The 24828-nt window shown below is 46.2% G+C and overlaps 1 protein-coding gene across 11 annotated transcripts in view; it reads left to right on the top strand.

Annotated features, from left to right (window-relative positions):
- The window catches only part of KTN1 (kinectin 1), a 74982-nt gene that overhangs the window by 12448 nt on the left and 37706 nt on the right, over nt 1-24828 (top strand). For 9 of the 11 annotated variants that reach the window (XM_066998587.1, XM_066998592.1, XM_066998590.1 and 6 more), the window contains 8 exons: nt 8460-9014; nt 10583-10720; nt 12685-12852; nt 15274-15404; nt 17725-17841; nt 20243-20383; nt 22401-22507; nt 24004-24136. In XM_066998587.1, coding sequence (XP_066854688.1) covers nt 8492-9014; nt 10583-10720; nt 12685-12852; nt 15274-15404; nt 17725-17841; nt 20243-20383; nt 22401-22507; nt 24004-24136 — 1458 coding nt within the window. In that variant the 5' untranslated portion in view covers nt 8460-8491. Of the gene's footprint in view, nt 1-8459; nt 9015-10582; nt 10721-12684; nt 12853-15273; nt 15405-17724; nt 17842-20242; nt 20384-22400; nt 22508-24003; nt 24137-24828 lie in introns of those variants that run through there. The other 2 variants (XM_066998591.1, XM_066998586.1) reach the window with 2 other exon arrangements.

Genomic DNA, 24828 nt, shown 5'->3' with positions numbered 1-24828 from the left:
GGAGCCTCTCGGCTTCTCCGTTGCCCCTGCTGCTTGCGGGAGGTCCTTTCTGGCGCTCTGGCGAGGAACTTGGCGAAACGCTGTGCTGCTGGAGATGTGCCGGACATGTGGTAGGTTTAAAACGGCATTTCTTGTGCGTCCGGAGAGATCCTAGTGAGCAGGCTGACGCATCACTGAGCGAGCTGGCTACGGGCTGGGTTAGGCAGCCATTCGGGGAAGCAAGCGGCAAACGAAGACGGTTCTTTTAGCGCAGGTACGTGCGAGCTTCAGAACCGCGTCCCCAAAACAAGCTGCTGCTGTGCAGAGCTTCCTCGTTAGCGATCCGTCGTGGTTTTCCTGTCGCTCTGCCTCCGAGGACGTCTGCTCTGCCCTCGCTTCAAACCGAAGGGCGGGTTGTGCCTCCCAGGACTGCGGGGGGAGCATGGAAGCGTAGAACGTCCTGAGTTGGAAGGGACCCCTAAGGATCACCGAGTCCAACTCCTGGCACCGCACAGCAGGCACGGACTGCGGTGCTGTGACCGCGAGGAGCTCGTCCCGGACAGAAACCGGGGGTGAGTGAGGCTCTGCTGGGACGCGGCAGCCTGATGTGGAGGCAGATAACACGCTCGGGGCTTTTCCTCGACTGGTTGCAGCTCTCGTATATAAAAACCTGTTTTGTTTTTTAAATGAGCCTCCCAGTTCTTGGATTCCATTCATAGTTTCGCAGCAATCTGCAGAGGCAAAAAAAAAAAAAAAAAAGAAAGGCTGGGCTAAGGCCTTTTCCTCTTCTGTTTCTGTCTCCTTGTCTTACATTTATTTTTTTTAAATATAAACAAGAAAATATAATTCAGAAATGTATGTTTAGATAGCCGTATTTACTGTATACACTGGAAAGGGGAAAAGCTTTTGTTCCAGCTGTTGTTCTTCGCAGGTCACTGTGAAAGCATGAGTGGAATTCGAGTACTGAGGAGCTGCTGCTTGTACCTGCTTTCCTCTGCCCTTGTGGAGGCCGAATTGTGCCTAGAGATGAAAGGGGGCGTAGCAGCCTCAAGAGAAGGTCTTAATATATATATATATTTTTTTTTTTACTCGGCATTTGAGCCACGTCTGTGACCAGAGGGCAGTCAGCAGCGTAACTGCTGCGTGCCGCAGAGCTTGTTTTCCTCAAGCGGAGCTCGGGGAGCCCAGGTAGGTGCAGGTGTGGGAGAACAACCGCGCTCCTGCTAGCACAGCTCAGCGCTGCGTCAGGGAAGGACTGAGCTGCGTGGCAGTGAGACCGCCCGCTGCCCGCCTGGCGGAGCATTCCCCTGCCTCGGTTTGGCAGAGCTGTGCTCCAGGGCTGTCTGGGCAGCCCAGGTGAGAGCAGGCTGGGAATACGTACTTAGACAACAGGCAGATGTCAAAAGGGCACACAGTTGTTGGGGCACATGATGGCTTTAAGCGTGTAAGTGGCTTTTGCGTGCAGGAAACCCGAGCTGCTGTGGACTGTCGCATCAACTTGGCTCGTACAGACCACTGTGAACTTCCCAGGTCATTAACCGCAATAAAACCAGGCGTGGCCTGGTTCTTGCCTCCCATCCAGGTGCTGGGCACACGGATTTTGGGTGCCCCTGCCTTGCTGACCCAAGTCCTGTGCCGCTGGGCGGGTCGGGGTTGCAGGGGACCCCTGGCTGTTGAGAAGCTGCTCTTCAGGCTGGTAATCCAAACTCAGCCAGCTATTAATCTGCTAGCTTTGCCTCTTATTTTTAGGATGTAATCCTGCTATGGCCTTGCGATGTGCCAGCACGGGAGAAAAGGCAACCCCAAGGCTCGGCGTTATCGCAAAGTTACGAAGGAGCGACTTGCCGGTGGCTGCCCATCGCAAGTCAGCTGAGCAGCGCTGTGGTCAGAACAGCAAGGTCCATTTTCAAGCGAATCGGTATTTTGAGGGTGTTAGAAATGCAAACCTGAGCATTTCCTAAAATGTGGTTAAAAGATGCAGCTGGTTTGTGGGGCCGAGCGATGCGCGGGTGGCTCCTCTTGCCTTAACATCAGCGGAGCAGCTACTGCCGGTGCGCTCGTGTGGCTGGCTGTGCAGCCCTTTGGCTGTTAGGCCATACCTTCTGATGTAAAGCACATGACAGAGAGCGAGAGGCACAGCGGGGGATATTTTGGCGGTTCGGAGCTCCTGCGGTAGTGACCTTGGCGGCTATCGCTGCCAGCAGACCAAATCGGTGTCTGTTAATCTCCTCTTGCAGGATTCTCAGTCTGTGAAATCGCAGCGAGTGTTTTTCCTCCGTAGTTTGAGAAGTATCGCTTCCCAGTTCCCCGTACGCAGACGTGAGCAAGAAGAAGAGGAGCTGGCGAGGATCTGGTCCTGGCTTGCACGGAGAAGCAGCAGAAGGAAGCGCGTGCCCCAAAGCCCTGCCCGCTCGCTGCTGGGTGTGCGTAGCGTAGCTCGGGTGGTGGGGCAGAGCACGTCCCGGCAGGAGCTGGGGAGGGAAGGAAGCCTCAGGGGCTCCCTGCAAGCAGCGATGGGAAGAGGCAGGCGGGCTGGGTGATGCCCGGAGCCTGCCCCAGTGCTCCGGGTGGAAGCCACAACCTTTGGTCCCGTACCAGAAGGGAAAGAGATCTCCGAAGGTGGAGGACAGCGCGTTAACGGGTGTGTGTGTTAGGGAGTAGTGGTTTCAGGGGAAAACCTGCGGTCTGGCGGGGGTGAGGACGCTTTGCTCTGTCCTGATGGCATTTCTCGGGGCTGTTTTTGATCCAAAATAACTTCTTCTTGCAAGAAATGTTTCATTTTCTGAAGACTCTTCAGTCCTGAGTGATACCGATATCTTTACGCTCTTGTTTCTTTGCACCAGCAGCCCTGGGAGGCTTCACCAAAGGGGTCTGTGTGGTTTTGGGATGGAGGAGGGAGGATTTATCCCCAGGTAAATGCGAGGTTGCATGCTCTGCTTTTGCTGAAGTTAATTCGGGCTCTGGGTTTTATCCCATCGGCAGCCGCTGGGTTTTATCCCATCGGCAGCCGCTGCGTTTTTCCAAGGTGTTAACTCTAAAAATGTATTTAAAAAGGGAAGAGGGGAAAAAAAATAAAAGTGAAGGCTTCTGTTGAGGCAAAGTTACTCCTTTCTGGAATATAATAAATAGCGTGTCTCTGTTAACTAACATCAAGCGGAGCCCAACAGATGGTACAAACAGCGGCACGTTTGGAATGGAAAATATTTACCTAGAGGGTATTTGCAGCGCTGAGATTGTGCTCTGCAAATGGCTTAATTGTATCAGCGTAATCAAGTGAAGAGTGGAAAGATTTATTGACAAGCCCTCGCCTCTTGCTGTTAACAGTTTAGAGGGGGTTTTGAGCACTGTTAAGCTTTCCTTGAACAGGGCTCCTTCCCAGATAAGAGTTACTTTAGTATGTGAAAGGTTTAGCTTGTAAATTCAAGTGGCTGAGGCTTTCCTCTCTTGCCGTATAAATCGTGCTGTCAGGGTGAGTATTTAATTGCAGACCTCACTTTGCATTGCTGGTCACTGGGCTTCCCCCCCGGGTCTGAGTTTTGGGAGGACTTCTGCCAGCAGAGCGTGGAAGTGTAGCTCCAACAGAGTCTGAAAAGCGTACAGAAACGTACAAAAAAAATGAGTTAGGCTTTGCCATCTGGAACAAAGCTGGCAGGGTGACGGAGATCTCGGTTGTGGGTGCCTTGTGCACACCTCTAAATTGTGTGGCTTTAACAGTGACCTGTAAGAGCATGGTGTGATCTTCCTGGGAGCTGTGCTCCTCCTGACATAGGTGCGATACGTGTGCAATATCTTATTGTGCTGTCTTAAAATGGGGTTCAGGCGTAGTCTGTCCCTTGCCGGTGTTTGCAGGGCATTGTTTTTTGGGAATGTGTGACCCTTGCACAGGAAGGTGGAGGTGGTTGGGTCGTGTCGGCTCCCTCTGTTCCCATCGCTGATTACCTGCTGAACTCGGCCAGGTGTTAACGAGCTTGGAGCAGGTTTGATGAGCTGAAATCCCTGCCCGCTGTGACAGTTCAGCTTTCACTCCCTGCCTCTCGGAAAGTCACATTGCAGAGGCTCTGCTGGCATCAGCACCTCGTCTCGGGGCGCGAGGAACACACCTTGTGTTTTTCTGTGCCATCGTAGCACCGCTTTAAATAGTGTCTTTTAATAATTAAGTTCTAATTCTGCAGACTTTGCTAATCCCTTAGCAATGCTGACATTAAATGGACCCTCTTTGGGGTTTCTGGCAGCCCTTCGTCCCAGGGCTTGAGCCCTGCAGTGCTTTAGGTCAATGCTCAGGGGTTACCAGAGCTAGTTCCAGTCCGTGCAGTGGCTGAACTTGCTGAATTTTAAAATCTGGTTGCATTTTGTTACCAAGCCCTGATTTGCCACAGGTTCCCTCGTGTAGTGCCCAAGTTGCTGGATGTCTTCTCCACCAAGAGAGCTGCAGGAAGATGAGTTTGGGAGCGAAGCTTTTCTCGAGACGATCCTCTTACGCAGCTGGCTGATAGGAGCTGTGTTGCCAACAGCGTGCGGATTAAGGGAAAAATAGTGTTAGTGTTATCTCCTTGAGAAATTTATGCAGTGCAAATATTCCTCTGAGACTTCGTGCTGTGCTCCTAGTGACTTGAACGCGAGGGGTTTTATTTAGTCCCCTTGCCAGCCAGATGCCCGCGCTGCGAGCTGGGTGTTAAGCCCAGAAAAGCCCGTGATCGCGGGGAAGGCTGTGCGGGGGCTGCCTCGGTACCTGTTTTTTTTTCCACCCCATTTAATGTTATTTTATTTCAGAAGCACAAATCCCCGGAGATTACATGCATCTTGAGACCCGGGCGTTTCGAGAAGCTGTGCTTGTAACGTGCTGGGGCTAAGCTACGAGTGACTCATTAGCCAGATGGAGCCGTAATTTATTTCTGTCGTCTTAAGTGAGTTAATCCCCTGGACCCAAACTGAACGAATATCCCGTGAAATGTGCTATCTGTGCCGAGTGAAACTCGAGAGGTAAATGCAGAAAGCCGGGGGTGTGTTGGGAAACCCAGGCCAGCGTTAACTAGCAGGGGAAGTCAGGCGCAGGCACTGACGCTGCGCTGGAGTTCAGAAGCAGTTTCCGTGGCACGGGCTCTGTTCGGGGGAACAAAAGTGCAATTCTTTTGTTAAAATGGTGGACTGAACGTGAACAGAGCCTGTGTGCGGACTGGGACAGATGCGGCTTGTTCCCCCGTTCCCGACTGACTGGTCCTGTGTGGCATGAGAGGTGTGAGGGCATCTCGTGGGTCTGCGGCTAGCAGGAATGGGCGGAGCGGTGGAACCAAGTCCTGGCGAGCGTTTAAGCTCACGTGGGGAGGTTTTCAAGTTAATGGAGTGTTCTCTTTCTCCTGGTATAATAGGAGGAGCTTCTCTGTCCTCTTTCTTGTATGGCAGCGTATGACTTTTTCCCTATAGACTGCTTCTGTCTCTTCCTAGGTGGCTTGTCAAGGCAATACAGAAGGATAAATGGGAACGGAGAAATTCCTTGAGTAACTGCAGGTTGTCAGGGGACTGCCTTGTATGAGGCAAACCCCTGCCTGTTTGCCCCGTGGCGAGGGTGTCACTTCGCAAGGACCTCGTGGCGCAGGATGGCGCCTTCTGACACCTGCCCACAGACCCCAGTGGTGCGATGCTTAAACGCCCTTGTTCGTGCTGGGCTGGGAAACTTCAGTATTTGTACCAGGTCGCAGCTTTATCCCATCCATCCCGTACCTGATGCTCCCTTTGGGGATGACTCAGCCACGCTAAAAACCTTTCTGTAACTTTTTCTGTTTGCGTTCAGATAATTAGAAAGATTGGAGGTTTCCCCAGCTTTGTGCACACCCCTTTGACAAACAAACCACAAGTTTTCTGGGAACAGGCTTGCTTTAATTCCATCTTCCAAAGACGTTTTGGGTTCTGGTTAAAACATAAACACTCTTGCCTTCATTTTCTTAATGGGGTGCTGGGAGATATTTCCCGGCTTAAGCAACCGGGAACCTGAGTTTGCCGAGCGGTCGGGCTGTGATCGTGCCTGATGCCACTTCTCGTGTTTTTCTGAGTGTCAAAATTACAGTCACTGTCTGTCTTGGTCCTGCCTTGATGGCCATCCCATCACTTGGTGCCTTCATCCTTTACAACGTGTAAAAGGGTCAGCGTACAGCCGACGGTGTGCTCGTGTGTCAGCGGGGCAGAGGTGGGCACGTTGGGGGCTCCTTGTGGTTTGGTGTCGTAGTTGCGGCTGTAACATGCTGTAACGATCAACTTAATCACATTTGTGAGAAATCTGCTTCGTTACATGTTTTCTTTGGGGCTTAACTTCTCCTGTAAGCACTCAATATTGACTTTGGCTGTGGCAAATTTTCAAGATCTGTTTCCTTCAAGTGATAACTAATATTAGATCACTTCGTGCAGGAAGCCGGTTTTATCAATCACTTTGAAAGCTCCAGCTTAGGTTCACGCATCTGTGCTTTTTCTCCCCAAAAGATGAGCTTTTCTTCCCTCGCAGCCCTTTTGAAACCCCGTGCTGGATGCGATTCCAGATGCAAGCCTTTCCAGCGCGCTGGGCACGCGGAAAATAAAACACACAAACTGGGAGGAGACTTAGCGTTAAGACAACTGATGAATAATTAGTGTATTGAAAGGTTAGCCGTTTATTTTGATAACTTAATAGTCAAATTAGAGTTCCCACTCCTTGCTCTCTGTAGTGCTCAATGCCCTGAACAAATATATTATCACAGTAACCCCTCTGTGCAGAAACTATTGCAGAGAACAGTTTTTCCGTCTGGGGCTGGAGCCAGGCTCCACACCAAGCTCTCCCCAGCGGGGCAGGACGGCAAGCCAACTTAGAGTACGTTCTAGCACGGCCATGAGATGAATTTAAGTCTGAAGTGTGAGACTAGAAGGTATTTAAAGAGTAACCCTCTGCTCAGAAGCAAGAAGAACCCGTCCTTTCCCTGTGCTGCCCAACGTCTCTACCGACTGCAGTCCCTGGGCCTTCAGTGTACGCGTCTATTTTCTTCTTCTAAGCAATGATGGAAATACCCCAAGCAATATAAGGAGGAAATTCTTTGCTCTGAGGGCGGTGAGGCACTGGAGCAGGTTGCCCAGAGCAGCTGTGGCTGCCCCATCTCTGGAGGTGTTCAAGGCCAGGCTGGATGGGGCTTTGGGCAACCTGGGCTAGTGGAAGATGTCCCTGCCCATGGCGGGGGGTTGGAACTGGGTGGTCTTTAAGATCCCTTCCAACCCAAACCTTTCTACGAATATAACTTAGAAGTGTGGGGCAGTTCCCGCTGCCCTTTTTGGGGTCATCCTGCTGTGTGAAACTCTTGGTTGAGAAGCACAGAAGGGAAGCTGATTTGGCAGATTTGGGAAGAGTCGGGGACGCTGCGGTTGGGTGCTGGCTACAGGGAAGGTGACAAAGATTGTTATGGGAGATGCAACTTGGGTTACATCCCTTGCCTTTCGTTCCCAAGGGACACTTGAGTTGAAGTGTCCTCTTTGAGTAGAGGAAAATGTGGTTGAAGTGTGTGTTTTCCGTGGCAGTTTTCAAACTGAGTTGGTGAATCAGCGATTGTGTGCTTAATTGGAATTTTGATTGCGTTTTTCAAGGATCGATGCCTTTTTTTTTTTCCTTGGAACAGTCTGGATTTGAATTCTTGCTGCAAAAATCCGGGTCTGTTCATAGTGACCAGAGTTGTGAAGTAGGGAAATCAGTCTTATCTTGGCCCCAAAACTAGTGTTTTTTAAATAAGCCTTAGTTCTGACTTTCTTTTAAACTCTGTGGTTCCTGCTTTTTACTTTATTCATTTAATGCTCTGACCTGTGCTGTTACATGCACAAAATAAGTAACAGATCTTGGTGTTTTCTTATAAACGTATGGAATTTTCATGAGTTTAAAGCTGTTCTAGACTTCAAAAAGCAGTTCTGAAAAAAAGCCCTGGTTCTTTATGGTTGACTAACATTTAGGCCTTTCTCCCTTCTCCTTGCTCTGCTTCTGAGAGTTTCATAAAACTGGGAGCAAAAGTTGAAACTTAACTCCCACTTGACAAGATAAAAAACTGAAATCATAATGTTGGATTTATGAGGGGAAAAAAGGTTAGAAAAAGAATTACTCTATATGTATGGGTCCTTATTTCACAGCCTCTGACACTGCTGTCTCATATTTCTGATGTCAAAAGCTTTCACTTACTGAATTTCACTTCAGAAGGGAGAATGAGGAAGATGAGTAAAAGTAAGGAAAGAGAACTGCTCTCATCCGGGATCAGCCTTGCAGCTACAGTTCCTTTCTATACAGGTTAGCAGCTTTGAAGCAAATGGTGAAAGACTTCAAAGTTGTTCCGTGCTTGATATTAGTTTGGTAACTTTATTAAAAGCAATTTTAAGGCTTCTCTAGAGCAATGTCAAAAGCTTTTTATCAATATTATTGGCAGGGGAAAAAGGTATGAAAACCTGGTCAAAAAACTAATTCTTGTTTCTTTTTCTTTCCCCTATAGATTTTTTATAAGTATAGCTAAGAAGAAGCACAATGGAGTTTTACGAGTCTACCTACTTCATCATCCTCATTCCTTCTGTGGTTATTACGGTTATCTTCCTCTTCTTCTGGCTTTTCATGAAAGAAACATTATACGATGAAGTTCTTGCAAAACAGAAAAGGGACCTAAAGTTTCCACCTGCCAAGAGCGATAAGAAGAAAACGGAGAAGAAGAAGAACAAGAAGAAAGAAGCTCAGAATGGGAACATCCATGAATCTGACTCTGAAAGTACCCCTCGGGACTTCAAGCTCTCTGATGCCCTGGGTACGGATGAAGAGCACGTCGTTCCTGTTCCCTTGAGCATGACCGAAACATCTAGCGGCGTCAGAGAACGGAAGAAGAAGGAGAAGAAGCAGAAGGCAACTCAAGACGATCATGTAACTAAGGAGTCAGAAGGATCCAAGTCTTCAGGCAAGAAAGTAGAACCAGTCCCTGTTACAAAACAGCCCACTCCACCATCTGAATCAGCAGCATCTAAGAAGAAGCCTGGGCAGAAGAAGCAGAAAAATGGCATGGGTACCTTACGTTGCATATGCTTCTTGCACAGAACGCCAAAACTGTGCTCTGCTTCTTGCGAGGCCACAGAGTGTCTCTCTCAGAACTGTTCTGCCTGATCTCTGTGGGGCAAAGCTCACTTCTAACCTTTTCCTTTTTATGAGCTATTGCTTTTTTTCCCCCCCTTGTTTTCCATCTGGTGGCAATGCTCTGGTTTTCCTCCTCCCATCCTTGCTTTCTTCTATTAGAGATCATTGAGGGAAACGGAGTAGCCTGTGCCTCTGCTTTGTTTTGTGGCTTGGCTCCTTTGCTCTCAAGCTGTCAAAATTTCGATTACCTGAAAGAAGTCATTAAGTGTTTGCTGTGTGCATTCTGATGTCAAGCCATGAAAAAGTAGAGCCCTAAGAGCACTTGCTCTAATAGGGAAGGACATCTAGGGAACCCCCATAGCAGAGCGTGCAAAATAAATCAGTGCTTAAGTGCAGGCCTGTTGTATCAGAAGGTGTTTAGGGGCTGAAAGAAAGAAGCACGTACAGTTGCTTCCCGCCCGTTACACCTTTATAATGGAGTGGAACAGAAACTAAAAGCATACTGATCTAGCCATTGCAGCTGAGGCATCCAACCTAGACCAGACTGAAAATTGTAGGTAGAGCTGTTTGTAAATATGTAGATGTCCATTCGTGGAAGCTTAAAAATTCAATTTCAAAAGTAAGTGGAAGTATTTGCAGCTAATATAACGAGTAGTGTAACAGGTTTGCTATAGGGAGTGAGGAAAAAGAATGACACTGCTGCTTGATGTGATTTTTTTCCTGAAAAAAGGGAGAAGGAAGACCTGCCCACTACCAGCAAAAACAGTATCAAATCTTATTTGTGGGTGCTCTCTGAAAATCTCTGTGGCATGATGAAAATGTGGTCTGCAAATGCTGTTCTGAGGGCAGCCGCAACTAACTTTTATCCTTGCTTGCATGAGCTAACACCGTAACCCTGCGTGGTGTGTCAGCTCTGACAAGCATATCGCATAGCACAAGCTGTCCCAAAAGATTAAAACCAACAAAAACCACAAAAAAAACCCACCCATCTCTAGAAGCAACTTTTACAAAGAACAGTTCCCTAATGCAAAACACTTATTTTCTGCTTCTCACGGTCCCAGTAGCTATTGGGTGTGTGTGTGTAAAAGGCATGAGGGGGTTCATGGTGGGGATGGGGGCGGGGGAATACATCCTGCAAACGAGAACCTGACACGGGTAACACATGCTATATGCTCTGTTGCAGTAAAACCTGCATTGGATTTGTTAAAAGGTTACTTTAATCGCCTGTGTTCTGCTTGCAGATATAAGTCCTGTCTGTCAAAACAGTAGGTGCTGTGGCCCTTCACTCTGCTAAATTTTTCTCTTGCTTTGGGGTCTCATCTGGTCTGGGAAATGTGTGTTTGTCTGTGTGCCCGTCTGTGTGTATAACTTCATGTTCTCATCTCAAATACATGATTTTTTTTTTTTTCTGGGAGTAGATCTCAGTGATTAGAGTCACTGATTTAAAAATGAGAACGTGCTCTTCTGTATGCTCTTCATTGTCTCAATTGTCTATTACAGATGATCAAGATACTAAGACTGATTCTGTTGCATCTCCTGCCAAAAAGCAAGACCCCGTCCTGCTCCACCAGGAGATAAAGCAAGAAAATGTATCAGGAAAGAAGAAAGTCTCCGCAAAGAAGCAGAAAGTTGATAATGGTGAGAATACCGAGGGTTTATTATTAGCTCAGACATGCCTGACAATTCAACCTTTTTCTTTCTTTCACCTTCCTTTTGGGAAAGAAACCTGTAGGATAACTATTTTAATTTGAAAAAGCGGGAATTACAGGTAGGAAAAATCCTGATAGGCTGTTTTTTTACTTTATGACCAACGAGTACCGCTGAACATGGGGTGCCTCTGTGAACCTTTCACCTTTCTGAGCTTTTTGGATCCAAGCATCCGCACTCGAATTGAGGAGTTATGTATTGACATAGAGTATAAGCTGACCAGGCTCTGAGCAAGGCACGTCTCTGACGGCTGCAGTCATCTGCCCCAAACAAGACTGCAGTTTTTTTTTTTAATCCAATTGCTTTTTCCTCTCTTATTGTCCTTTTGTTAGCTAGCTGTTGCTCCAACATAAACTGCTCATCTTTGCTGTCAAGGCTTTTACTGTTCGTCATCCCTCGCTCCCTGCCAAGACGCTGGTTCTCGTCTCTTGGCTCAGTCTGCCTCTGTGTTTCAGTTTTTTACAATGAGTGCTGTTGTGTTTGTGGCATTTGGGAAGAGCGTGACCACGGAGTCCTGTGAGGCCACCTCGTTAGCTTCTCAAAACTCTTCCTCGCTGGGACAGTGACGGAGAAGCTGGTGGACCGCTCCTGGAGTAGATGGTGTCGGTCGCTGGGCTTCCTGAGTGTCGCTGAGTGTCTCACAGATATTAGGCAGGCTTTTTGAGAGGAAGGGAATGAAACGAGGGGAAGATGATAAGGAGAGGAAGTAAAATAAAAAACGAGGATGCTAACTGGATTGGATTTTGGGTGTTTCTGCTAGAGGAAGCCTCTCTTCACTTCAGCGCTTGCCATGTATGTGCAGGTGTTTGCTTGCTGCGTAAGATGAGAGGCTCTGGCAGGTTACATGGCAGGTCCATCTGGCTGGTTTTCCTCCTTAAGGGCAGGCAGAATGCAGAAGCATTTTCCAACTGGCTCTCTGGCAGCCAGGAAGACGCATTTGTGTTGCACTGATGCCTGAAATCTTGTATCCCACCCATTTCCCTCCGCTCTCCAGCCCACTGCATGGCATCTGTTCTCCATCAGCCCTTCAGCTGGGCTGGGTGGGTCAGGAGCTTCCCTGCTGTGTCGTGGCTCTGTGCAGAACATCTCGCAAGCTTCAGGCAGCGTGTGCTGGGCAAACCCCCAAATCCACCTCTGTCCCTGACTGCCTCTGTCGTCCCTGCTCTGTCGTTCTTCCTCTCCCCACCCCTGCTTTTACCTCAGCAGTGCAGACCGAGCAGTTCCTTGGGCAGAGGCTGTTTCTCACCACGTTGATTCAGTGCTGCGTGAATGGAGACTGAGGTCGGCCGGCACCTCTGGCTGTCTCTCTGAATATTAATGGAGCCTGAAGCCTGCTCTGACAGATGAGGCGTCTTTATTAAGTGCAGCTGAGTCTGCATGTGAAATAACTTGATTGCTGCCCCTACCACATGTTCTGCCGAAGTGGTTTAGGTGGCTGGTGATGTAACCTGGGTGAAAATGCTGGCAGTAAGGTACTAGCTTCTAACAGAACAGGAACAAAAGACTCTCTGTACTCGTGTTTGAGAGATGCTGCATGCATTTCATACACAGCCCGAAGTAAACCGGTCTCACCAATGCTGTATGCAACTTCAATGAAAAAGTGAAATTGAAATCAAAATGTGAAGGTTCTTCTCTGCTACTTCTTAAAATGCTAAAAGGCAGCTTTGAAAATATAAGTTTAATTGGAGCTATTAAATTCTTACGCATTAGAGACCTTTATTTAATGAATTTACCTGGAGAGCTCTAATGAGTTAAGCTTTGAAGGTTATTAATATAACTAACTACTGAGATTAGAGATGCAGTAATCCGTCTCACTAATGTGTTATGCACCTTTTCTGTATATTGAAGTTAATTATTAAAAAGCTTTAACCCACCCTGTGGACTTTTGGTTACAGTTCTGGTGGATGAACCTCTTATTCAAGCAACCACGTATATTCCTTTGATGGATAATTCCGATGCTGGCACTTTAGAAAAGAGAGAAGTGGTTGAAGCAGTGAAACAAAACATGAATGAGGGGATCCAGAAGAGCAGCGGCAAGAAAATGAAGAATGAAACTGATAAAGGTAAGAAAATGATAACGCAGTCTGCTTTGGGCATCAAACTGTGAGCAGCGAGAGTATGATGTGCGTGTGGGGAGGGGAATCTTTTCTTATTTGCTAGGAAGAAAGGATTTGAGGAGAACATTTGTGGCTGCAGGACACTGTTCTTGTCTGTGTTCACTTATGCCCTGTTTTTGGCACTGCTGAAAGGGCTTTGCTTCATCTGAATCCTTTTAGTGCTGACTGTAGGCTTTTGTGTCCGAACAGTGAGCAAACTGGTGATCACAGACCACACAGATGCATGAGAGGGTGTGCTAGAATTTCTCAGTGCTTTCCCCCCATCTCCCTGGACTATTCTTCTCTTAATTCATGTTCAACGATTTCTCTTAGGGGCTTAGTGTTTGCCAGCATTTTGTTTCCTGTTCCCTAGCTGTACAGTGGCTAGGTTAGGTATCGGTAACAGTGCTGGAATCCCAAGCACGGGCTGTTGGAGTCTGCTTGTGCCTGGGAGTGCAGCCTGCATGCTCCAGTGCTGTTCTAAAGCTGCCTTGGGCTAGCCAGCTAGCAAGTATGTGTGCAGCACGGGGTTACCTGATGGAAATTGCCCCTGGAGTTTGAGTCTGGTGGTGTCCATCAAGATGCTGAATTTTCCTTTTAATGCAGTCGGAGTTAGCTGGGAGCGGGAAGCTTCCTTCCTGCTCTCCTAAGGAAGCCTGATGTGACTCCTGAGCACCGTGTCCCAACCTGAGAGCTCAAAATAGGTCACTGACCTGCTCAAAGGATGCCAGGCCTCCTGAGCTATGGGGTGGGATCCTTCAACTTGTAGGCAGGCGGAGACAGACAAGTGACTGAGCAGCGATTCCCCTGTTCAGGTCTGTTCAGAGGGCTGGCTCTTCACACTGTCTGCTTGGTGATTCACTGCACTCCCTGTCTTGAGACTTAAATTCTAAAATGCTCACTCAAAAACTTCCTGGCAGCTCTCTGTGGTACCTATGTCGGATTCCCACTTGCCTGAGGCTTCTCTTGTGCTTCCAGCTCAACGGCTGTGTATTAATCGCTGTGGGGCATCAGAGCCTCTCGTGTGCACCCGTCCCTTCTCATTTCCTTCGCAAGCTGTAACCTTCTATGTGAGCTTCTAATTCGTCTGTGTCAGCTGGGATTTGCCCTCCCGATATAGAAATCTTCCCGTATTCGAACTGTAAGCTTCTTGGGTGCAAGGGCAAGGCTCCTGCTGTGTTCGGGGAGCGCAGGGCTCAGCCTGGTCCAAGCCAAGCAGGCTCCCAGCAAACCAGGCTCTGCTCTCAGGGTTTTGGCATATTCCTGGCGACAGTGTCACTGGTGTCAGTGCAGCAATGACGTGATCTGAAGTCTGTGGCCAAGGCTAAGTTGGATTTACGACTAGGAGAGGATGTGCTAGAATTCCTCAGGGCTTCCCCCCACCTCCCTAGACTGTTATTCAATAGTTTATGCTCAATCATTTCTCTTAGGGGCTTGGTATCACCAACATTTTGCTTCCCATTTTTTCATTCATATTTTAACCTCTGGAGAGGTTTGGGTTTGCCTTGTGGCTTGGTTTCGGTGGCACATTTAGTAGTACCTGTGGTGAGAAAGCTGGACCCTTCTCCATGCTCTGTGGGTTGTTCTCTGAACCAGGAACTATTTGTAAGCTTTTTCTGTTGCTTTTTTCCTCGCCAATCCCTTGAGAGATTTTAATGCGGTGGTGAATATTTGACAGATATTGGGTGCCTCAGTCTTGTACTTCCATTTCTTTAAGTTAGGGGGCCACCTAATGACTTGTGTGTGCATCCTGCTTGTTAATGAAAAATGATTTTGTTTCTGGAAGAGCATAATTGATTTGAAATACGCTTGCCTGCTTGTGTCTTTTCAAATACTTATGGAATCAGCGATTAAGATGGATCTTACTGATTTGTCTGCTGCTGCAGAAGTTCATTTCCAAACTTAGACTGATGGAATATTTTTCTGGTTTCCATGCATTGTAATCAGAAATGTGCCGCTTCTTAAATTCATTACGCTGTCGTCTGCATATTGCTTTTGGAGCCAGGCTGCCCTGTAAATTGGGAGCTCAGTTTGAATTACTGTCATAATACACTGGGAAGAACTCTACAAGTTCTCACATTCATGCTATTTTTTTCCCCCCAAAATCTGTGTTATGCTTTGTCTTCTTGGTAGTGGCACTATAAATGTTACCAACTGTACAAACAAAGCGGTGGGATTCTTTTCCCAAAACTGTCAGCTGGCAGATTGTTATCAGATTTAAATCAGAGATGTTGTTTTTGCTGAATGCTCGTGACCTTTTGCTTCTTGGCATTTCAGACTGAAATTAAATATAATGCGTAATGATACCCCATCACATGCTGTTTCAAGGCAAAATAAATAATTCTGTACAGAGTCCAAAGTAAATATAGCCTCCCTTCTGTGTTGCAGAAAATGCTGAAGTAAAATTTAAAGACTTCGTAATGGCCATGAAGAACATGATCTTCACTGAAGACGAGGCCCGTTGTGTAGTAGAGGTGTTGAAGGAGAAGTCCGGTGCGATTCATGACGTCTTACAAAAGGTGAATGTCCACGGGCGCGGGGGAGAGAAAGCCGTGAAATGCCCAGAAACTGGGGAGATGCTGTGAAACTAGCTGTACTGATGTTTTGTTGTCATTTCTGCATTACGTTTTTGGAGGGCTTTTTTCCATTTGGTCTGACCTTGCTTTGCATGTGGGAAGCGGTTGTCGGATAGCTGCGTGCTGCCATCCCATGGTCTGCCTAGCCAGGGTGGTGGCTTCTAACTGCTCCTGGAGGGTAGGCACAGCCATGAAGTACAGGGTAGATAGCGTTGGGCTGCTGTTGCTGCTCACTCTTGTGTGTGTTGGCATTGGAGAAGGCTATCTGGTGACTTTACAAGTCTTTCACAAATGCATAAACAGGATAAACAATAGTAGAAATTAAGGAAAAAAAACAATGCGTGGCTGTGTGTTCTACCAGCTAATTGTGCGTTTTGTAGGACTTCATCTTGTAAGCTTTTGTATTCTAGTATTCTGACCACTCTGGATGTTTTTCATAGGACCTTAGGATGCTTCTGATTAGAAGGGACCTCACTAGGTCTGCAGTCCAGCCTTCTGCTCAAAGCAGGGCCATCCCCAAGGTCAGCCTGGGCTGCTCAGGGCTTTATCCAGTCTGGCCTTAAACCCTCAAGGACTGGGATTGAACAACTTCTCTGGGCAACCCGTTGCAGTGCTTGGTGGTTCTTTATTTTTTGGTTTTTATCATCTCTGTATCAAGACAGAAGAGAACGGTGACCACCGATACCTTGCATATATCTGCTCCTCGCTTCCATGACGCGTTCCTGTATTGTCACTTCGTGCTTGCAACACGCGGTTTGTCACACTTGGTCTTGCACTTCTGTTCTTCTGCAGATGTGGTACCAGGAGAGAAATGCAGAACTGGATGTCTCAGTTCAGTTAAGGCAATACAGTAGCATATCACACAATAACTTAGGTTGGAAGGGACTGTGGGAGGTCATGTAATCTGTCCAACCTCCTGTTCGAAACAAGATCAACACTGTATTTCTATCAAGTTCTTCAGGGGTTTGTCCAGCTAGGTCCTGGAAACCTTCAGGGATGGATGCTTTACAACTTCACAGTTTCTCTAGGCCCCTGTTTCATTGCTTGTCTGAAAATCCACTTGTAGTGGAATCACCTGTTTTATTTGGAACAGCAGACAGCTTTCTTGCTGTTCTTCTTTCCTTTAAAGAAAGGTTTGGTGTTAAAGCTAAACCTTTATGACCCAAATGGGTTCCTTGTTTTGTATAAAACCAATAAATGTTAATTTCTGTAGGTGGAAATATGAACATTTTCCTCTCTGTAGCTCATGCAAGGCACTGTCAGTGTGTTTTGTGTATGTATGCAGTGCAGAAGGCTTTTGCAGGGTTTTAGGTACCTCCTATCTAGGTTATTGCCTGACCCCTCAGACTTCATGGAAAGAAGGCGAAGTTCAGAGTTTTCCCTGTATACTGAAGAAAACACTTGACTAGCTCATGAACTAAGCTTGGATAAAATAATTTTCTCAGTATTTATTTAACCTTTCCCTTCCACCACAAGTACATAGCAGAAACAGTGCCATTAAAGGAGAGCTTCCAAGTAAATTCAGGGTGGGTTTGTGGGACTGAGGCTCCTCTCTGCTTCTTCCATGACCAGACTTTGAGTGGAGTCTGAGTGCAAACACTTGGGTTTGTCCCCCATGGCAATCAGTTCACTTTCAGGGCAGAGAACAAAAGGCAGGGCTGCAGGGATCGTTCCCCTGCTTCGGTTTCCCGCAGCATCTCTAAACTCGTCTGCAGTTCTCCCCAGCAGAGATGTGGTCATGTCAACTGGAGGCTCTCCTGCTAAGAGGAAGGAGAGAGCAGATCAACATTCCCTCTTGCTTTTGTAGTGAGGCTTCAGGAGATTTTGTAGTCCTAATCCAGGTTGGATTATACCTGCTTTGAGTGTGGGTTGGACTGGGTGATCTTGAAAGTCCTTTCCGAGCTCAATTATTGAATGATTCAGCATCTCGGTGTTGTTTTCCTTTATTTCTCTTAATGGCTCTTCTTTGTTTTCCCCAGTGCCACCAAAGCGGCTGTCTTCCAACGCGGAAGCACCTTAAGAGCCCATTTATCCTCTTAATTGGTTTCAGTGCCTTGGAAAATGCATTTCCTGGTCTAATGAAATCGGTGCTGCAGGATCCATTAGCAGCAGGGTTGGGTGCCCGTGCCATGTATGCCGTGCAGATGAACTGTTTGGGGGCAGGAGAGGGTGTTTCTTCCTCTCGGGCTTGTTCTGCTGCCTGCTGGGGTGCTGCGCAGGTACTCCTGGCATGTATGACCATTTGTGTGTGCTTCTGCTGCAGGCTAGCAAGGCAGAGTCGGCTGCAGCGATACATCAGCTGCAAGACAAAGAGAAAATGCTCGCTGCGGTGAAGGAGGAGGCAGCCGTTGCGAAGGAACAGTGCAAGCAGCTCACCCAGGTAAATGTGAAGAGGTTCTTGCGTACAGAGCGATGGGTTGGTAGCAGGGGCTTGGAGAACGAGCAGCAGGCAGATGCTGGCTTGCTGAGTTTAGTCTAAATTAAAAGGTAAAATCTCTGGTGTTGGGAAAACTTACCAAGACTGTTTTTATGATGCTGTTAACGTATTTGTGCAGGGTTGTCTTCCAGTAGTTTATCCAGGTAGTTCACTCTTAAGATGAGATTATTTTTCTTCTCAAAAGATTACTAAAAGCAAACACTTCCTTCGTGAGTATAACACGGTTTTGTGGACACAAATACAAACCACCTCTTTGCAGTGCAGCTTTTAATTTGGTACGTATTGTAGTATTTGCATGCTTGTGTACTTCTAGGCACAATAATCATCAGTTTCTTCGTGAAGGGAGCTGCAGAAAGTTTAGATTCTGCTTAGCAGAGTTGCAGCTCTGCTAATTGTAGACTTATTTACAGATGCACCACTGTCAAGACCAGTTTATGCAACTTGATTATTTTCGTTATGAAGACTTCAAAGGGAAGCAGTTACTGCAGAATGAGAGGAGAGTTGTGCAGACACTGTAGTAAATCGGACTTGTTGGGGGAAAGATCCTTATGTTTTGGGTAGCCTGAAAGTAGGCTGGCATTAGAAGCAGGAAGGTTGTGGGACAGAAGCGGAGCACGGAAAGCTGGCTGGCTGAGAAGCAGAGGGAGTGTGAGAAGGAGCCTGGGTGTGGGAGAAGCTGATGAAGGAAGGCGGGGGGGGGAGAAACCTGCAAAGTGGTGCTTGTGAAGGCAAGGCAGGACCTGCAGACAAGTAGGGAATGTTGTTAGCTTCTGCAATTGGGGTTGTGGGAGGAAAGGGAGAAGGAGAAATAAATGAGCATTCCTGGAAGCTGGGAGGAAGCAGGTAAAAGCAAAGCTGCTGCAGTGCTACATCGTGAGGGTAAACAAGGGACAAAGCTCAGCTCAAGTGACACAAAGCTCTTATTTTCTGTTCAACGTTTTCATCTGAAGGCACTGTCAAAAGCTATGGAGGGACTTTGAGGGCAAGGTGCAGAGGTGTCCCTGAGGGGTGTTGATACAAACGATAACTGGAGAGGATGAATGAGAGCAAGAGGTGCCTGACTTCTGCGGTATTTGGCAAAACACAAGCTAGGTGAAAGCTAATCTTGCCAGCGTCTCTGGCACTGCCTTGGCAGGGTGCGTGGATTTCTGAGGACTGTAGATGGATGGTGGAAATTGGTGGAGAAGGAAGCTAGAAAGTGCCCGGGTGCCTTTCCTCTTGTTGCATCTTACTGGGTGCAAATATGATGATACTAAGATTTGAGAAGGCTCTTTGTCAAGCTGTTTAAGGTGTATTTTCAGAAATGACTCGAAACTTTTGGTGTGACTTAAGTTCCTAAATGCCTCTGTGAACTTGGGAACTCATCTCACTTATTTCAGTCTGGGAGAAACAGCTTCCTGAAGCTAGTTGGCTCAAAGAAACAAAAAGCTTTTATTTAAATTAAAATATGGAAAAAGCTGTAATTACTCTGAAGAGATGGGAGGCGTTCAGGCTAACAATTTAAAGCACTTGACAGATGCATCAAGGCTCCATGTGCTGTGAGAAGAGAGGCTGACTCCTAATGCAGGCACTTTGAATCTCCTCTGGAGAAACCTCTGGCGCTGCATGGAGCTGTGCAGCTGGAGGCACCTGAAGCTTAGGTGCTGCAAATACCTCATTCAGTGGTTGGAGCTTGCTGAAAGCTGCACTTAGTGTTTTTGCTTACTACAGCAAGTGCTCCTAGATTGCAGAGCAGCAGCTCTATGAGCTTCTCAGGTGTCCAGGTTGAATTCCTGGCTAATAAATGATTAATCCAAATAGAAATGCGTGTTTTCATTTGAAAGCTGTAATGTGGCGTCACGCTGGTGGGATTCGGGACTTCTGTTTGGCTGTTGCTGGGCGCTAATAGCCCATCTCCTCTGGCAAAACTGTTTCCAACGTTGCCTTTCAACCTGCTACAAAGCAATTGTGCTCTGAAACGCTTTGTGGTTTCACCGCAGCATATCTGACTTGTTCCATTTTGCTGTACTTGGGAGGAAAATCTAAGGTCTGCTCTGTGCAGTATCTCTGGCTTTAATTATTAGGACTGTGTGTGTATAAACTGGCCAAACTCACTAGATATAAGACAACAGAAGACTGCTGTTTGCATTGGAAAACCTCTTTTAATGTGAAATTATGCTGATCTGAACTCCTCATGAAGGTACTGAAAGCTTGGTCGGGGTAATGCTGTAATTTTGGAGTAAATGATGCTGACAGTGGTTTGATGTATACTTGATACATTTCTAGTAAACGTAAAATGTCTGTTGGACTCTAGAAGGGAGCAGTACGTGACTACTTAACCTTTTCCTTCGAATTCCCACCCAAGGAGCTGGTTGCAGAAAAGGAGAGGAATGGCTTGCTTACAGCAAAAATGAGAGAACGCATCAACACGCTGGAAAAGGAGCACGGCACGTTTCAGAGTAAAATACATGTTAGCTACCAAGAATCCCAGCAGATGAAGATGAAGGTAAAAGCTTTTCCAAAAGTGTTTGACTCAAAGTTCATGCCCAAGCAGATCAGTGTTGAGAAACCTTTGCTGTAGTAAAGGATACAGTGTCTGTTGTTCGCTTCCAGCTGGTAGTGTGACCCATCTACATGAGGATAGGAAAATTCATGGCAGTTTCATGGCTTAAAGGAAAGACAAGGTCTTTTTGTAGATGACTATCGTAGTCTGTGAAAGACAAGTGCTAGTCAGCCTGTCTCTGGTCCAGTTCGTTTTACTTTGTGGCATTCTGCTAAAATGTTAAGCAGTTAAGTGTGAAATCTCATTGAAATACTCAACTTCAGAGAGACGCTAATCCCCATGATCATTTAGCAGCTGATAAATCACACTTTTAAATTGTACCATAGAGAGATTAGACAAGTTAATATACAAGAAATATCATTGATTGGGAAAGTGCTTTGCTGAAAATATTTGCAGGGCGTGCACTTGCATTCTTTTTGGTTTTAGACCCTTGTTACCCTCTCCTGAAGTTGCATTATAACGGAGTAACCTCACCAGAGTTTTTCACTGGATTAAAAATATTTGACTTCTTTTTCTAAGAAAAATGTCCCTTCCTATACCTACTGACAGGAGCTTAGATACGACATTCTAGTATTTTTTCCTACTTAGATATCACAGCATCAAGCCTAGCATGTGAACTTTCCAGCCTCAATACTGTTTCTTCTGTTGCATCTCGGCACTCAGGAGAGTGCCATCTCTGCAGATTTGGAGCAGAACTACATTCTCCAGAGCAGATGCTGCTTGACGTGCATCTACACAAGAAACTGCATAGTGAGAGGGTCTCATCACTGCCTGGGGAGGGTGAAGGAGGTCTGGGCACCAAGTTGTGACTTCTGCAGACACATCTGCAGCAGTCAAAGCTGGAGGAAGGAGGTGCAGAGGAACTGGAGTTCTGGTTCTGCTCCCCCTGCTGCTGCTTTATAGCGTTGCAGAGGAGCTGAACCTTAATTGTCAAAGCTTCCAGTTATGCAGGGCGTGTGCCCCCGCTTCTGCTGGGATCATCTCTATATGTGTGGCTTTTTTTTTTTTAAACCCACAAAGCAAACACTAAAAAACCTCCCAAGCCTGTAGATGCCCAAGGGACAGCTTTTCACATGTGTTGGTGCTGAACTGGATGTGGCTGCCCTACAAGGGCCTGCTGTCTCTTGCTGTGGTTGTTATGCAAACATTTGTTTGGACTTCTTTGTGTACGAGATCCTCATTGATGAGTCAGTCATGAAGAAACTAGGTCTTGGAAATGATGTCAGCTGTATCTGCAAACTGGAACTGGTAGAAGAGCAAAGTATTACATGCTATGTGTGCTTGAGGATTTTCAGAGCAGGCTGTTGGGTTTTAGGACCAGCTGTGCTGTCATCTGGATATGCAAAGTCCATTCTTTTTTCCTTTGTAGTGTGTCTTTTGAGAGTGTTTGAACTATTCTGAAGCAGCGTTAGGTCATCGGGGCTTCTCTCTCTGCCTCAGACTGTGCTGGAAATGCATTTGAAGCATATTGCCTAAAGATCTATTTCATAGCCTCGACTTCAGGGTATTTGATGAGGACTAGCCTTTTGCAGTTTATATGCTATAACCTGCATATTTTTAGTTATTTAAAACTTTTCTGATTTATTTAAAGATGTTGACTTCTAATGTTAATTCACAGTGGCTTTATTTTATTTCCCTCAGGAAAAGGGAAGCTGATGTCTAGTTAATGATAATATCTGAAGTTACACAGTCGAGTAATCAGTATCCTAAGTAATATTTGTGTACCATTTAAAACAAATGTTGTCGTGATACACTGGAATAAAAAGAAGCTGCTTTTATTCAACAAGAGGGGCTGATTTGCATAGTTTAATTGAGGAGTGGGTGTGTGTGGAAGGAGGTAAAACTGTCCCTCTCCTAAAAAACCGCTTGATGTTATTTACTTAAACTACTGTGTAGTTATATCTGCTGTGATAAGTTAATGTTTTTTCTCCTTCAGTGAACTGATCTTTCTTCCCTTCAGTTCCAGCAACTCCGTGAGCAGATGGAGGCAGAAATAAGCCACCTGAAGCAGGAAAATGGTATCCTGAGAGATGCTGTCAGTACTTCTACCAATCAAATGGAGAGCAAGTATGTTAGCAGCTACTTGGAGCTCTGTGTGTTTTTAAGTTTTCCCTGTAGAGTTCTGGCTTCTGCTCCTTCTGTTTCCATTTTCTTGGCTGTCTCTGAATTTGTGGTTAAACTAGGAAACACAGCTGTTTTGGACTGGGGAGGTACCTGCTTGTATTTGCATCGAGCCAGGGCTTTCAAAACTAATCAGTGTCTCCTATCAGTTTGAAGGCAGAGCGGGTGCTGGGGTCCAACAGGAAGGACAGCACAAGTGGTCTGCCTGTTTGGTAGGGTGTCTATCCTTTTCCATGTGGGTTTAGGGGAGGAGCTGGAGCTGGGATCCTGGGAGGACAGCAGCTCTGAACTTATAAAGCAGTCACGTAATAAGAAAAAAATGTCACCGCTCTGCAGTTAATGATACGACTGGGTGACAGCTGGATTTATCCACTGGTGTTTGGAGAAACAGAAATGCATCTCAAGGTTTCATCTCTGTGAGTTTGTCCTCTGTCAGCTCAGGAAGAACCAATGTGTTGTGATAAAGGTGCCCAGTATGGGGTGTAGCCAGAGGTGAACTGCTGCTGGTGGACTCCTACCTATAGAAAGCAAAAATCACGCTTCACAGGCTCTCAGATAATTGATTTGTAACATTTGGGGACTAGAGTGTCAAAACACTGTCAGGACTTGGAAATAGCACTGTAACTTCATTTTCTGGCCATGTTGTTCATACCAAGATGCTGCTTCTGTATGGACCTTTGTTAACACCTGAACTGTGGAACATAACTTGGTGGAGGCACGTTCTGCTCCCTGCCCGTGTCTTGCAATGTGGCAAGTGCTAGGAGAGGGTACCTGGCTTTAGAGGTACCCTTTTTGTAGAAATAAAGTGTCATGATCACTAAATTACCTTGAAAAATTCTTAGTTTGGGCAAATATAAAAATAAAATGCATTTTATTTGCTTATATACAAAGGGGGGCCTTTCAAAACTCTTATCTTGGGCTATACAAAAGCATCGTCTCTCTTAAGTGGGAGAGTGCATCATATACCTTCACAAGTTGATAATGAGTCGAGTCTACAAGGTGGTATGTAATCCAAAGAGATGCATGCAATTAGCAGTCCAGAAGGAATAGTCTCAAGTAAGTTATAGATTGATAATCCTTCATGGGAAGAGGAACAGAACGTGAATTTCAGTGAGAGACCTTTCCTTCAGCTGAACCTCCTTATATAAAGCTATCCAAACTATGCCTATCAGCTTGCATCAGTTCCTTTAAAACATTTGCTTGTGGCTTATTGCTGACCTTCATTTCCAACTCAGTGGGTTGTAGCTGCTGTGTGCGCTGGTAGCCAGTGTTTCCGACCCTCATCCTTCTCCTAGGATGAAGCAGTGTGATTAAAACCCAGTACAGCCCTCTGGCTGCAAATATGTACCTAATGCTGGTATTTGAGTAGCTGTGATTATTGCCTATGCTTCTTGGAGAGAGGAGAGGGGAGTGAAAAAAGCTGTAAAACTGTTTATTTTTAGGCAGTCGGCTGAACTGAACAAACTACGCCAGGATTATGCCAGGCTGGTGAATGAGCTGGGAGAGAAGAGCAGCAAGTTGCAGCAAGAAGAGCTCCAGAAGAAGAATGCAGAGCAGGCAGTCGCTCAGCTAAAGGTGACTTTGATTTTTCTCTGCCTTGCTGAGTTGTGCTTGAGGGTTTATCTGAGCCACGTCCTGAGACGAGCCAGATGCGAGGCATGTGGGAATCACTTTAGCAGTTTTCCTGGTCACTAAATCTCTCATTTTTCTTTGTATGTGCAAATACCTGAAAATAGGTAATTGCTGAGCCATCCTATGGGCTTACTTAACACTTCTATTCAGTACTACATATTTTCATTGGTTACAAACTGTGAAGTGAAACTTACCTTCCCAAGTAAATATATTTGTCAAAGCGTAATTGGTGGCATTGAACTTTTTCTATGGGTGTGCAATTTGAGCAGGATTAGATTCTTTTGAAACTAAGGGCTTTGGCTTCAATGAACTTCTAAATTTTTAAAGAAATGTATTTTTAAAGACTTCAAAAACCAGTCAGCCAATGTTTTCATGTATCTTTTTCATTTTCTTTGGAAGAAAAGGTCTCTTTGTATTCATGCTTTTTTTTTTCAGAAGAGAAATATGGTGTTTTCAGGTGAGAACGCTGATTCAGAGCTCATTACTTCTTTTTGTATCTGCGATTAAATCTTGGCCACCAGAAGTTCTATTTGCCTCACCTGCCCTTGCAGGTGAAGAATTGGTATCTAAGGCTGAGACATCTTTTAATTAAAAGATGTGGATTTGTGTGATACATGGCTAGTCTGGCTTCTAGT

The sequence above is a fragment of the Anser cygnoides genome, chromosome 5 (assembly GCF_040182565.1).
Source record: "Anser cygnoides isolate HZ-2024a breed goose chromosome 5, Taihu_goose_T2T_genome, whole genome shotgun sequence".
Taxonomy (NCBI): Eukaryota; Metazoa; Chordata; class Aves; order Anseriformes; family Anatidae; genus Anser; species Anser cygnoides.
Note: the sequence above shows the minus strand (reverse complement) of the source record. Positions and strands in the feature narration are given on the sequence as shown.